Genomic DNA, 15,540 nt, shown 5'->3' with positions numbered 1-15,540 from the left:
AAATTTTCCTCAAGATCTTTATCAATGAAGAAAACAAACGGAGCGTTCAAACGAAAACGATTTGCATCCCCTGTTGTTTATACACGATGGTTTTGTAACGTACACGCGCATTTTACTGTCCGTCGACGTTTCCGAAGCGTTTTATACAAAATATATCCTTTCATGAATATGCATGCGAGACTCTATTTAGTTAGAACGCGTATTGAACGCGTCCGCATAAGTATCCGCTATGAATATCCATTAGAAGTGATTTTTGTCGAAGGTTCGAGGTATACGTGCGTTGTTGTTGGCCAGATCCAAGAGTGAGATACACATACGTACATACATCATCCATCCGTACCGTCGACACGGACTTTCAATATCCTTCTTTTCCATTCTCTCGACAATGGAGCTTTCTCTCCGGTATATGTACATACACATATATGTATGTATATATAGATGTATGTACGTATTCCTACGAAGTATGCGGAATGATGATGACGGCCGATTTTTTCTATTTTCCTATCGGTTCGTTTGCTTTGTTTATTTATTCTTCTTTTTTTTTCTTTCTTTTTTCTTACTCCCTTTTCTCTCTCTCTCAGTCACTCTCTCTGTATTTTTGTTTTTCCAAGAAGAGAACAACACAACCATTGTAACTTTTCAAAGATATTGGTCCTTCCTAAGAAACGTTCCAGTAAGTCGTCCAGTGTAAAAGAAAGTATAGTCACACAGTGAGACTTTTTCTTCGTTAACGTCTTCGCCAGCCGACGACGAAAAAAGTCGATATCGATTCGATCCTCCTCCGAAGATAACGCCTGTCCAGAAGCTGCTTCTACAAACGGATACAAACTATCTCTTCCCTTTACGAGACGACACTCGTCGATATACGACGTCATTACAAGATAGATAAGAAACGTCTCGGAGAATGATATCTATTCGAAAGAATCTTACTTTTGAAATTTAGAAAACTCCAAGAAAAAGAGATAGATCGATAGATAGGTAGATAGATAGATAGATAGATAGATAGAGATAAAGTATGTATATAAGAAAAAACAATACTTTCGAAATTGAAATTCTACTTTTTTTTGTACGATCGAAAAGAATATTTCATAGATCGATAGGAAAGACGAGATGACGATCGAGAGATAAGTTCCGATATGTAACGAGTCGGAAAAGCAGTAAGATGAAGGAGAAGAAATAGGAGAGAAGTAGGAGAAGAAGAAGAAGAAGAAGGAAGAGGAGGAGGAAGATGAGGAGGAGATGGTGGTGGAGACGTAGAAGCTTGGGAAATAACGGAAGGAAGGAAGAGAGTAAGTTTCAATGAAAACCGACTGCGGCTTTTCAAACTTGTGGACCAATTAGACTCCAATTTGTTCTGGAAGGCGGCGGACGAGGTCTCGGCCGCAAAACGGACGTCTAATTAAAGCTGTACGCTTCGGTATTCCAGTAGACACCGAGTTTAGATGGTTTCTATGTATATAGAAAATATATACATACATATACATATATAGTACGTATGTATGTAATATCATTCTAAAACCAACGATGTTTCCGATGAAAGATATTTGCTATTTCCAAAAAGAGAGAGAGAGAGAAGAAGGAGAAGATAACCCATAGATTATCCTCCTTCGTTTTAGAGATTTAACTTCTTTTCCCTTTGATCGGAGTAAACAATTTTAACTCTCGAAAGTCTGTTTTCCTTCTCGCGTTCTCATCACGAGTACACCAACTACGAAGACGTCCTTTTTTTTATTTATTTTTCTTTTATTTTTTTTGTTGTTGTTGTTCTTGCTCTTTCTCCCTGTTCTCTCGTAAAACCCAACTTTCACAATACTTTTGCAAGCTTCGAAGTTTGCGAATAGTACTTGGAACCGAATCGTTCTGACCTAAACAAATGGTTTCCCTTTTTTTTCCCTATTGTTAGAGATCCTATGTATTCTTCGTCACCGAGGATAACCCAAAGGGTAAGGTTTTTATAGTAGGACCTAACAATGGTATAGAGGCAATTAACCAAATGGGCTTGACACTTTTCTTTAGATCCTTACTGTTCTTATCGTTAATCCCAAAAACCCTGACGTACAGTTTAACGGCATTTACCGAGCGGCCATGGGATTTGTATGCTAGTCATAAATAATACAGACCTTTCGGACGACCCAAAATATATCTATCCCATCTTTTGTCTATCTCTGAATCATCTTGTTGGTCACGTTTACCAAACAAAAAAGAGCACGACCTTTCCTAAACTGATATGATTGTTATTAACAATGTCCACTTCCTCCACTCTCGTCACACCAAAAACGAAAGTTCCCTCGACTTGACGAACGGTCAACCATCAGAGACAGTCCTTATTTTCGACACCGAGTGAACGCATCTCCTCAATATTACTATAGTCTGTGTGCTATTCAAAGTGCTGTGTAACCTAATCAGTTCTGAAGTAATCGCAGGAAATGACATCTTAGATTCGCCTATCACGGATCAAATCGTTTACGTGAGTTAGTAATATCTATCCTATTTAGCTTCGAGTGAGAATGAGAAGAAAAAGAGAGAGTGAGAATGAGAGAGACAGAGAGAGAGAGAGAGAGAGAGAGAGAGAGAGATAACATATCGTAATGTACCTTTGGAAATAGACAAGTTGGACCAACGACAAAAGGGTTAAAGACTCTATTTGCTCCGTCAGCAGCAACTCCGTGTCCTCCCTCGATCGTTTCGGATAATCAGGATGCGAGCAATCGACTCACGCGTCCGAAGGGACGCGCAAACGAACCAAATTTCGTCTTTCATTTTATTTTAATACCGACCAAGTAATAAAGCCATACTCGACGAGTTCCCTCCACTTCTCGTGTTCACTTAAGAGATACGCACGTATAACCATATTTAAAATTTTTCTTCGATCTCTCTATTCTACTCGAACAAATAATATATAATAACAGATTTATGATCGTTATCTGCATCATTATCTGCATCATTATCTGCGTAACTTCAAATTTACATTAGATAGTATCATTGGTAACGTCATAAGAATAAATATAAAAATTTTCTAAATAAATGGAAACAAAAATTCCATGAATTCATTCTATAATGAGAAAATACAGAAATCGCGGTATACTTAGCACATAGCGTAGCCGTTCATTAAGTAGATTAAATCCATTAATCCGTCGTCTTATAAGAGGTCGGTGCGATAGTAAGAGGCAACACAGAGTGAAAGAGAGAGAGAGAGAGAGAGAGAGAGAGAGAAATACAAATAGAGAGAGGGAGAGAGAGAGAGATAGAGAGAGCTTTCGTAGGATAGCACGAAGCTGTTAGAAGGTATGTAGTGAGAAAGAGAAGGATAGGTAGATAGGTAGGTAGATAGATAGATAGATAGATATGTACATAGATGGATAGAGAGAGAAAAAGAGAGAGAGAGAGAGAGAAAGAGAGAGAGAGTAACGGGTCTGGGTCGGGATAAGAGAGTAGCACGAACGATCGGGATTACGGCGCATGGGTTGTTCGCCTTCGTAATATAGCTGTATTATATGCTATATTTTCTCTACGTCTACTATACGTTAACCGGATATAGCAGGAACTAATACGAATGGCAAAGTTTACCTTGGTGAACTCGCGCGAGCGAATCGGAATCGTTGTTTTCCTTTTCCAGATAGTACTCAAACTGTGTGTGTGTTTTTCATCGTAAAATTTGGCACAGCCATACCTTTTTCTTTCTTTCATATTCACGTATATGTATGTGTGTTCGCTTGTGCTTGTTCGTTTGTTATTTCTGTGTGTGCATGTGTAGGACGGTGTGTGTATAGGACGGTCCATGAAAAATGCATTTTTATATGTAAACAGATTTAATTTACAAACGTTAAGTCATAAGGATATCTATTAAAAAAAGACAAAAAGAAAAAAACGATATTGCCAATCTACATTGATCGATCAAAGTTCATTGTCAATGCACAAAACGAAATCTATTATTATTTATTATTATTAAATGTTAACTTTGTGGCTTAACATTTCTTTTTTTTTTTTTTTCTTTGATATTAAATCTCTTTTACTATGACAATAAATTTGTATCAAGTGACTTAGTGGCCGTCCTATATATAAATAAACATGGACGTATATTCGAAAGAGGAAAATTCACGGGACGTCGATGTTACATACCGCTGAAATTTTTCTTTAAAATAAAAAAAAAAAAAAAGAACGTCTCGGTCTGATGTTACCAACACGTCATAATTTTATTATACATATATAATATATATGTACGTAGTATCTCCAAGAGATATATAATAAATTCTCATCCACGCCCATGGTAGAAGTGAAGCTTCTTGCCGGCCTAGCGACTTTCCTTTGGTGTTTAATTAACCCGAGCTACCTTGCTTTATATCCATCATCGAAATTCCGTTGATACGAGATGAGCCTTTCGCTTTAGTCTTTCGCATTTACACTAACGTTGAGTCTTTATTTTCATTAGATTTAAAGGTGAATCATTAAAGGGATTAAACGAATGAGACTTGTTGGCTTAACTAACTATTAAACAAAATGCTTTTAATTGAAAGTAAACGGGTCGAAAAGAAAAAGAAGCAAAAAAAAAAAGGAAAGAAAAACTAAGAAACAAAAAATGATGTTAACACGTTCGAGTGAGAATTTGCGCTACGTTTCGTTTTGTCGTGATAGACTCTTTGATTACTTTCCATTCGGTGTTAACAAATTGAAAGTGTTAATTGTGTTAACCGCGAATTAGTGAATAAAGCATGGAAATAGTCCGACCGTCTAACTAATCAATTGATCGCAAGTAGAGAATCATTGATTTTAGTCAGGCAAACGGATTGTAATTCCTAGGTACTCTTTAAGTACGTACGATATGTACGCTTTTTTTGAAATTCGTTGAAATTTTTGTTTGTTTGTTTGTAAGGTACTTATATCTTTTCCAATCTTCCTACATTTTCTTCTTTTCATCTTCTTTTTCTCTTGTTAGTCCAATCGAACGAATACCAATTCAAATAGAATTATTTACAAAAGGTGCATATACCTTAACCATCGATAATACTAATACTCTTATGATTTTAATCAATTCGCGAATATCATTTTCGTCATATCTCGAAAAGCTCTATAGAATATATGGGAATGTTGATTACATGACACCGTTGTCGTTGATGAACCTACTCCGTTGAATACATGAATACGCGATACTAACTTTCAAAGTGAAACAGACACGTTTGCATTATATTCTATTAGAGGGAGTAAACGAACGAGTAACGAGTTTTCCGAATTCCTTCAAATGAATCACTATTACTATAATAGTAATAATAGTACAGTGACCTGTGTAAAAATATTCAAAGGAGATTTTCAAAAGAGACGAAAAAATACAAATGAAAATAAAAAAGAACAAAGTTTATCTTTGTCGTAGCGCCGTTAATGATCTCTTCAGAGTTATTCGATATCGATAAATATTTATAGGATGCATATGAAACAATCGGATTTATAAAATGTTCGAATATCCGTTTCCGAAGGAAAAAAGAAAAAAAGAACAGTTTTCAAAAATACATCATCCATTATACGACACGCTAATTTCACTCAATCTCTATTTAAACATTCAGAACATTCTTTTTACGTGTTTGGTCTAAAAAAAGAAAATGTTATTCGATTTCGAATATTTGTCTGACCTATTCTCTAGATACAGATACATTGTACTTATTACATTATGAAATGTGACTAGAAACGAGAATCAATTTAATCGTAATGCGATTGGAATAACGAATGAAATAACGATTTATTTGATTAGTAATAATTCCTCTCCATATTTTGTCGACGAAAAGAAAGAGAAAAACATCTAAGTAGTTACTTTTTTTTAACATTTCAATACTTAAGTTAGATTCCTTTTGAAAGAAATATTTTCCATCTAAAAACGATCCTCTCGTCTCTCGTATAACACGAATCCTGCGATATTAATTAAGAAACTTCGAAAGGTTTCTCACACACAGGTAGTTTATACAGTTTATTTGCTTATGATCTGCTCTTAATGAAATCTTCTATCATATTCTTTCGCGCGTTAAAAAGTTAATAAAAATTTTATATAGATATTATATCTACAGCACGAAATTCATAAATTGACTCTTAAACTTATTTCGTTCGTCCGTTGAAATTATTATAATTTGATTTTCTTAAAATAAACAGAAGAAAATTTAATCAAATACGAATGTGTAATATGGACATAAGCTATTTCAGAATACACGAAATGCTTTTCCAACCATTAATAAAGAAGAGAACATTATTCATCCATTACGATTTATTTGATAAGAACTTATTTAAACGTATTACGACTTTTTAAAAAATAATGACCAGATATATTTTTATGTTAATCGTTAATTCGCGAGAAATAATATTATACGTAATAAAGAAGAAAATTTATATATGTATGTTATAACGAATGACTCATAAATGCCTATCAATACTTCGGGAGATAGATTTACACACTTACACATAGTATACATATACAGGATATATGACGTTCATATGACGCTTTTTACTTATGTACATCAGTGTTTAGATTTAACCTTTGAAGAATTGACATGCATTTATGAATCACCCTATATATACTATACAGGTATGTATGTGTATATATATATATATGTATGTATATATATATATATATGAGCGCACACTGTGTACTTTTACCCCTTCTATCTTTGTACTTCTGATTGGCCATCACTTTATCACCGTCGTCCATCTACAATAACTTCGACCTGGATATCACTTTTACGTCAATGCCTTTAACGCTCGACATAGAATCGGACCTGCTTACGAGAGGATCATTTGTGAAGTAAATTTTATCTGGGAAAGAAAAGAGAAAGAACAAGAAAAAGAAAAGCGAGAAAGAAGAAAAAGTAGAAAAAGAAGACAACAAAAAATTGTTTTCTTCCTTTTCCCAAGGGTTGTGGATTGTACTGTATTTTACATGTGATTACACTTTCGAGAATGTACCGCTTTGATGTACACAACGATTTCGTAAGAAAAAAATTAAAAGGCCGGATAAAAAGGGAAGTGAGAAGACGACGAAAGAAAGAAAGAAAGAAAGAAAGAAAAAAGATAAAAAAAATAGAGAGAGAGAGAGAGAGAGAGAAAACCAGAGAGGTAGAAAATAATTACAAAATAAAAAGAAAAAAAAAAAAGTAGGAAAAAAGCCCATAAGCATACGTTGGCGATTATTATCATCCGCTCTATTACAAAAGTTATCACAAACCATAAATGGCCGACACGAGAGTATCGAGGAGCCTTTTATTATTTAAATATTTAACAGTAAATATAATTACGCCATCGGGAGTATAATAAAGATTAACAATGAAAAATCTTTAAAATAAAAGATCGTTATAACAACAGGAGAGTTCGATATTCGCAGATTCATCCTTTTCTTGCGTTTTTCGTCTGTATATATATATATATATATATATATATATATATATATATATATATACATATTATGTATATAATACATATTATATATATATTATATATATGTGTGTGGCCATGTCGAAGGTACTTTGTAAAAGTAACTTACACAACCGTTTTTGCCTGCACTTTCACAAAACCGCTTGTCGCTTAGATATCCTGAATGCTAATAGGCGCGTCGTATGTATCGATTACTAGCTGCGTTTTTTTTTTTTTTATTTATTTATTCCTTTTTTGTTTTGTTTTTTTTTTTTTTCTTTAGTACTGCGAAGCAAAATCTTCCTCCTTCCGCCGCCCCAATCCCGCGTAAGCTCGGTCCCGTTTCGAACGAATTTTTAAACTCGCCTAATGGATAGTCCAATTCGACGAATTGACAACTATCTCGATACCGATACGTTTTTCACGATATCGAGAAAGGTTCGTGAAAACATTTTTTCTACTTTCTCTCTTTCTCTCCCTATCTATCTCCCTTAAAAAACCATCCATTATTAAGGCGAGACGACCGAAATGTTTCATTCTCCGCGTTATCCTCTTTTTGCATGTGGAATAATAATTTAACCTCACTGATGGTTCGTCGCTTCTTGTCTCTCTTCTAATAAGTCAGAAAAATAGAGTTTGTATTAGCGTTATTATAAAGTCCTTTAGAAAACGGCGAGCCAGGGCCACTCCTTTATTTTTATCTTTTTATTTGCTTTTTTTCTTAATTTTTTTTTTTTAATTTTATTTTTATTCGTTTATTTTTTGTAACTCTTAACTTTTACCTCCGACTCTTTCCCCGTTTCTCCTTTTTTTTTTTCTTTTTTTTTTTAATCTCTTTCTTTCTCCTGGTCACGAAAAAACGCCGCACACCCACACACACTTTATTACGATATAATAAATGATACAATATACCGCAAATACGTATATAGTATATTGTACACGTTAATTATTGTGTCGTACAAAGTCCAAGTAACGTACCCTGAGGTATTGCTTTATATATATATATATGTACATACATATACATATACATATACATATATATACATATACATATATAGGGGAGGTTGAGAATTTACGGAATCACTTATCATCGTTTCTCTTTTAGTCGTTTATGTCACACTATTGCGTTAAGCAGCTTCCGAGCATTCACCCTCTCTATCTATCTTTCATTTTGTTTTATTTTCTCTCTCTCTTTCTGTGTTTCTATCTACATATATATATATATATATATATATATATATATATATATATATTTCCTTATGCAATCCACACAACGTATTTTTTTAATGCATATGCAGGCGAGAACTTCGCATAACGAACTCGTATATTCATTATATTAACACGTTTGTTTTGTTTTCTTCCTTTTTTTTTCTTTTTCATTCCCTTTATTTTTTTCATTTTTTCTTTCTTTTCTCTCTTATATTAGTATATTAATTTATTATAAATTCGTTTTAACGCGGCATAAGAGCCCTCTAATCCGCGAGTCCTCTCTTCTCCCCTCTTTTCGCGATCTCTCGATTAGGAAAAAAAGCTAACGTGTTATAATAATAAAACGTTGCTCGCGATATATGCATACATATTGTACATACATATGTACGTATTTCAAAACACCTCACATCATTACTTTTCTCTGGCAGCTTCTACCACGTCACCTATGTAATCATAGGTCTCCGATATATTTTCTCGAATCTCCATTAAAGAGCTTTCTGTTCTCTTTTTCTTTTTCTCTTCTTCTATTCTTCCTCTCTTTCTCTTCATCCTTTTCCTTTTTTTTCTCCCAAATAAAATTCTTTACCAATGGAAAAAGCGACCAATTTCTTTCCTGCAACTTTCAACGCAATTTCAAAGAATTCGTGAGGTTACGAGTTATTTAAATAAGAACATAATTATAAACCACCTGACTATTTTGAATCGATCGTAGGAATGTTTATGTGTTTGAATGTGTATATGTATATACGTATAATAATATAATACTAACATAAAGAGCTTTGCGTGTCGCGCTTGGCAAAAATTATCTTACATAATGATCATATATCGTTAACGTCTTTTTCTTTCTTTCTTTCTTTCTATCTATACTTTATTTTACTTTACTTCATTTCATTTCATTTCATTTTATTTCGTTAAGTTTTTCTTAATTCGTCGTTAACGAAGTTTAAGTACTTTAGTACGATTATCGTTCGCCACAGCACGGGAATACGGTTACATATTTTGTATGTACATTAAAAAAAAAAAAAAAAAAAAAAAAAGAATAAAAATAAAAAAGAGAAAAAAAGAAGGAAAATATTACAAAAAAGAATAATAATAATAATAATAATATTAATAATATTAATAATAATATTAATAATAATAATAATAATAATAATAGTAATAATTATAATAAAAATAAAAATAAAAGAAATGAAATATCGAAAACGTTCAATTCGTAAAAAATATTTCCCCGCGCAAATATGTGTATGTGTATATATATATATATATATATGTATATATATATAAGTAAATATATATATATATATCTCGATCTTTCTCTTTTAAAAAATACTGAATTTTGATCGAGCTTGTCAGAGAAAAAAACAATTAGCGTATCCTGTGAAACGTAATTAATCCTTTAGTGAAAAAGCAGGGCGGGGGCAGGGGTGGGAAGAAGGGGTGGCATTGTTACGAATAAATGCTATTTCTTCTTGACACGTATGCCTGGCTTCTCTCCTTTCTCTCTTTCTCTATCTCTCTCTCTCTCTCTCTCTCTCTCTCTCCTTCATTATACTACATAGTGTATATATATATATATACCTTTTAGCTTCATTTTTCTTTAACAAAGTATACCGAGCGACTAGGGAAGCATTTTTGCTTCAGCTCTATTATCGAGAGGTATCTAAAATTACTATTAAACGCTTCGAATATTTCGCGTCATTCTTGTGTTTCAGCAGCTATCGACTAAAGCTGTTGGTTGTGTGTATGTTATATGTGTGTGTGTGTGTGTACATGTATGTACGTGAGTGTGTTGCTAAGAAATTGTATTGTATACGCGTCTCGTTCAGTTTATATATATATCTCTATCTCTCTCTCTCTCATTACGTTATATGTATGTATCACCAGCCCTCTCTTCTTTCAATAAATCGATCCTTCGCACCAAATTATATATATTATATATATATATATATATGTGTGTGTATATATATATATATGATATAATATATAATATATATACGTATATTACATTATATAAATACATATATTATATTATATAAATAATATATATAATATATATAATATATAATTATATACGCGCGCGCGCGTGTGTGTGTGTGTGTGTGTGATCTTATAAGCACTGATAGTATTTCTCTCTTTAGAAAAAACTGAGCGCAATCAAAAGATTTCTGAAAAGATTTTTTTCTAAGCTATGCTCAACGAAAACGATTGCCTCCAGCTTTTTTTCTTGGTTTTGTTGTTTTGTTTTTTTTTTTTTCATTTATTTATTTATTTATTTTTTTTTTATGGGAAGATTATTAGCCTTGCTATCGTGAGAAGCAACGTTTACAGAACCACAAACTATTAACCGTGTCGCCGCCATCGTCGTCTTCATCTAATAGTTATACGCGATTGATGTGTGTTACTTGATTATTTTATTTCTGTTTCTTGCTCTTTTTTTCTCTCCTCCTGTTTCATATGTGTGTGTGTGTGTATTTTTTTTATTGGTTGCCAACGAGACAAATGTATCTTGATTTACGATCGTCCATCGTCGCTCTAAACGACATGCTAAAAAGGCTTTCATCGCGCTTCAATTTCAAGTTTTGTGATATTTATCCCTGACTCTTTCGTGCTTTTAATTGATAAGTTGTCAAGTGAAAAATACAATACTATGTATATACTTTTATACACATTAATCGGTATACTACAAAATATGAAAAATTATTGGAGACTTTTGCGTCTGTATCGTTTGTAACATGAAATCTTTTTTGTTTTTTGTTTGTGTGTTTTTTTTTTTTATATATATATACTTTTCTTTTTAGAAAAAATAACAGAAGTTGCACTTTCCCAATAAATTGATTGATGCTTCCTTGAGAGGAATAATCCTCGCTGGATGTGGTCCGAACAAAATAAGTTTTCTTTTTTTTTTTTCATTTAATAACGCAGTACGATTTACCTCTCTTAAAACGTTATAACCGGATATTTGCTCCACCGTGTGCCGTCCAAAGCAGTTATGCGTTAAAAGGAAAAGAGAACTTGGCTGTGTGTCTGGTAATAGGCAAATAATGTAATGTAATAATGTTCTACGAAGTGGGATGCTAGGATAATAGTTCAATGATCATCCACGTCATGCACACGTTGACGTTTTGGCTGCTGTTGTTGTTGTTGCTGATGCTCGAGAGGCTCGGGACTTTCAACGATGGCAAGCGGAGCTGGAGAACCAGGTGAACTATCTGATTCGTCGTGTGCTCTTTTGCCAACCCCAACGCCTGCGTCAGGGCCGATAAAGCTTCCACTGAAAGGTAAATAAACGCACTCTTACATAGATATGCGTTTCATGCGGAAATATCACGTCTCGTCTTGTAAATTAATGTAAGAAAATCTACCTGTAATTATATGTTGTTTGTACAATAACAGGAGCTGGGCTGTATTGTCCAGCCGGAGATAAAGAATGCTCCTCTACTATGTTTCCAGGCACCAAGTATTTTTCTACAATCGACATAGAAAACTTTTCCATTGGAATCACAAATGTATAAATAACGTATGTAATGCAAGCAATTGAAAGTGTATAAATACCTTCCCTCGCTGCGTCTCCACTTACGCCATTGGTGACAACAGTTATTTGCTGTACCAAACGTCCTTTATGGGATTGTTGGGAAGACGGCGGATATGGATGTCCCGGTGATCCTGGCGCAGACTGACTCGTGAGATGACCAGCTGGAGAAGGAACAGAATTATCAGGATATGTTTCAGGTCCTGGCGAACCTTCCCTACTCAGGCATTCCGGTGTCATTAAACCACTAATTCCCACATGAGATGGAGACGCAGGTGCACTTCTGTCGATTTAAAGGTAAAAACGATGTATCGCTTGATAAAAAGTCAATCGCAAGTAGTCTATAAAAATATACCGGTATACCTTGAGGATAATCCAAATGGAGCTCGGAAGCAAGGTACACCTCTTTGTCTTCTTCGTCTAAAGGCTTGTTCTATTAACTTTGCTTCGGACTGTGGGTCTATCCTCCAGAAAGAACCTTTACCAGGTTCCTCTTGACTTCTTGGTACTTTTATAAAGTAACGATTTAATGATAGATTATGTCTAATAGAATTCTGCCATCCCTTGTCGGCAGTTCTATAGTAAGGATAATTTTTTGTTATATACGAATAAATGCCCGACAACGTGAGCTGTTTGTCCGGCGCAGATGCTATCGCTTGAACGATAAGTTGAGCATACGAGTACGGAGGCTTAGAATCATCTTTTGGCGGACTATAATGTGCCGTTGTACCGTTTGGACCCGAACTACTGCTACCCCTATAACGCTGCTCAGTCCCAGGTTCGGGACTGATTTGCCTACTGGAACTTTGGGTTCCCTCGTGCCTCTCCATTCCAGAATTCTGTGGATCATTTGCGACCGCCGCAGCATACGCCGCTACCATTTGTAAATCCGCCGAAATATTTCTTCTACCCTGACCTGCTCGTGGACTGGCTGGACAGGAGTTAGCAGCACTTATGGTTCCCGTAGGAGAAGGAAAGGGACTACTATATCCCGTATCAGGTATATTTATACGTAGAGGCGGTAGTGGCACTCTCTGTTTGGGAGGAGATGGTACGCGTACATTACCTTGCTCTTGTTCATCCACCAAGGATTGAAACACAAGTCTTATATTTGTACTTGGAAATCTAAATGTGCACCTGCAATTTAAAAAGTTTTACTATTACCATGTGTTGGATAGTAATATTATTTACTTACGCATAGGTACATCTTCTAATATCAATAACACGAGTGACATTGCTCGATACTTATAGATATGCTTGTCGTGTGTGTATGTGTGTGTGTGCGTGTGCGCGCAAGATAGTTTTTATACTTATTTACTCCAACCTTAAAATGTATCTGTTTTTGAAATGAAGGACAAACAATAATATTATATATAGAAAGATACATACAACATACACAATAAACACATTGTCGCTTCGAAGATAGCAAAAAGGTAAGTATACTATGCTATTATGTGTTTGTTTATCATAATCTTGACAGTTACCAATATTTACAAACACTTAAGAAAATATTAATACATGAAAATCTTTGACTTGAAGCTGCAGAAAAAAAAAACAGAAATGAAAGACTCTAAAGCAATTCCATCTTTTATCATTACTACAAACCACCGATAGAACACGGCCATTCGTCTTATTAATTCCGGTGAAATGTTACATCGGCCAAAACACTTATCGATTCACTCCACTTAAACAGTACCATTAGAATTCTAATGAAATAAAATGTGCAAAGAAACAGTAAAGATATGAAAGACTATCCTAAGCGATTAAACGTTGGAAATGCACGTTGGAGATTGGACGTGGGAAAGACAGGTTAACACAACGAATTTTTAAAATGAAAAGATGAGAAATGAGAGACTTACGTTTTTGGCAATTGAAAGGCAGGTGCGCCCTTACGTTGGAACACGCCATCGACGAAGACGCCGTTCTTGCCGTTGCAGGTCATAAAGAAGAACGGATGATCGTAGAAGATCTCGAGGTGTCGGCGCGAGATAAAATTGGAGTGGCCCATGTTGACGTCGACCTCACCCTTGCTGCTGTTTCGACCGATGGTGATGCGTCTCTGCCTAACCATGTACTCGAATTCCCGACCTTCGAGTCGCGCGATCGGCGCACCCTTTGCCTCTGGATTCCACTGCATCTTCGTCGGACTGGCCGGTGCCGACTTCAGTGCCAGGAGGGCCCACGCGTCGCTCTCCTGAGTGCGAGAGTACGTAGACATAGTACCGAGCGAGCGAGCGAGCGAGCGAGCGAACGAGCAAGCGAGCGAACGAGCTCTCGAACAAGACGGAAGGAGGGAGAGAGAGAGAGAGAGAGAGAGAGAGAAGAGGGAGCGAACGAGATGGAGAATGAGTGAGTGAGTGAGTGAGAGAGAGAGAGAGAGAGAGAGAGAGATAGTGTGTGTGTGCGAGAGAGAGAAAGAGAGAGACACGGCAGTAGCGGATAGATAGGTCGCTAGAGATAGGAGAGAAAGATTCTTTGCTCGAAGAGATAGGTAAATCGACTAAATAGACGAATAGGTAGATATACGAAAGAGTTGACGAATGAAGAGACGGATAGAACGAAGGGCAGTAGGAATAGGGTGTTAGAGAGACGGAAAGACAGACGGACGTGTGTAGTAGGATAGAGAGGGAGCACACCAGAGGCGCTCAGATACACACCAACACATAAACGTGCGGGCGAGCACGCACATAAAGTGAACGAAAGAGAGAGAGAGAGAGAGGGAACGTAGAGAATGAAAAGTAAAGAGAAGATAGAGAGAAAATATAAATTTTACAGGATCCATCCAAGTAGATGACATCATTTACGCGTTCAACTTTTAGAATTTAATCATTAATACGTCAACTATTCTTATATAGAACTTCTTTTCCTTCTTTTCGTCGACGCCGTGTATAACCCGGTGTGTAAATATATTACCGAAGCAGGATATATATATATATGCATCATACATACATATATATATATATATATCTCTATATTATATATATACATACGTACACACGCATACGCACGAGGAAAGAAGAGGGGAACGTATAAACACACACATACACCTCGCACACAGGCAAACACTCGCGCGCACCTATTACCCCTCGTCGGCGAAATAAACGTTTGATTAGGAAAGACGTGTTTCTCTCACTCGGTTTCTCTGTTCTTTTTTCTTTCTTGCCTCGTCGAAAGTTAATCAGGACGCAGGGTCGGCCAACGTTTATATACGCACGTCGGTTCCTCGGACACAAATATTTTCTTCCCTCCTTGTTTACTTACAAATCCGAAACGTGGGTGGTCACCACGTGACGCGAACGCGCGTGCGGCGCTCCGTTTAAACGCGCCGTGTGACCGTGAATGCGACGACCGCCATCATTCGGTAACTCGAATGCGAACGACATAACCTCTTTTCGATTTTTTAACCAACTTCAATCCTT

At 35.6% G+C, this 15,540-nt stretch overlaps 1 protein-coding gene across 5 annotated transcripts; it reads right to left on the bottom strand.

The window, feature by feature from the left end:
* Positions 1–7,381: 7,381 nt before the first annotated feature.
* On the bottom strand, positions 7,382–15,400 carry LOC127063016 (forkhead box protein K1). Of its 5 annotated transcripts, none has more exons than XM_050992178.1 (6): positions 15,255–15,400; positions 13,981–14,315; positions 12,485–13,258; positions 12,145–12,404; positions 11,955–12,057; positions 7,382–11,863 (listed from the first exon to the last, which is right to left on the bottom strand). In XM_050992178.1, exons 2-6 carry the CDS (start codon positions 14,256–14,258, stop codon positions 11,680–11,682), a joined length of 1,599 nt encoding a protein of 532 aa, XP_050848135.1. In that variant the 5' UTR covers positions 14,259–14,315; positions 15,255–15,400; the 3' UTR covers positions 7,382–11,679. The 5 variants fall into 5 exon arrangements, with proteins under 5 accessions (XP_050848135.1, XP_050848134.1, XP_050848133.1 ...); XM_050992177.1 differs by having other exon boundaries at positions 15,198–15,346; XM_050992176.1 differs by having other exon boundaries at positions 15,116–15,262.
* Between the last annotated feature and the right edge of the window lie 140 nt (positions 15,401–15,540).

The sequence above is a fragment of the Vespula vulgaris genome, chromosome 4, assembly GCF_905475345.1.
Source record: "Vespula vulgaris chromosome 4, iyVesVulg1.1, whole genome shotgun sequence".
Lineage (NCBI taxonomy): Eukaryota > Metazoa > Arthropoda > Insecta > Hymenoptera > Vespidae > Vespula > Vespula vulgaris.
The sequence above is the reverse complement of the archived record's forward strand: the minus strand, read 5'-3'. Positions and strand labels throughout refer to the sequence as shown.

What these genes read in the sequence shown, in the direction of transcription:
- LOC127063016 (XM_050992179.1), bottom strand. Translation starts at nt 14,339, where the DNA reads ATGTCTACGTACTCTCGCACTCAGGAGAGCGACGCGTGGGCCCTCCTG. An exon ending in CCATTTGGATTATCCTCAAG is followed by an intron (nt 12,405 to 12,484) that starts GTATACCGGTAT and finishes TTAAATCGACAG; the next exon opens with AAGTGCACCTGCGTCTCCAT. An exon ending in CAAACAACATATAATTACAG is followed by an intron (nt 11,864 to 11,954) that starts GTAGATTTTCTT and finishes TTTACCTTTCAG; the next exon opens with TGGAAGCTTTATCGGCCCTG.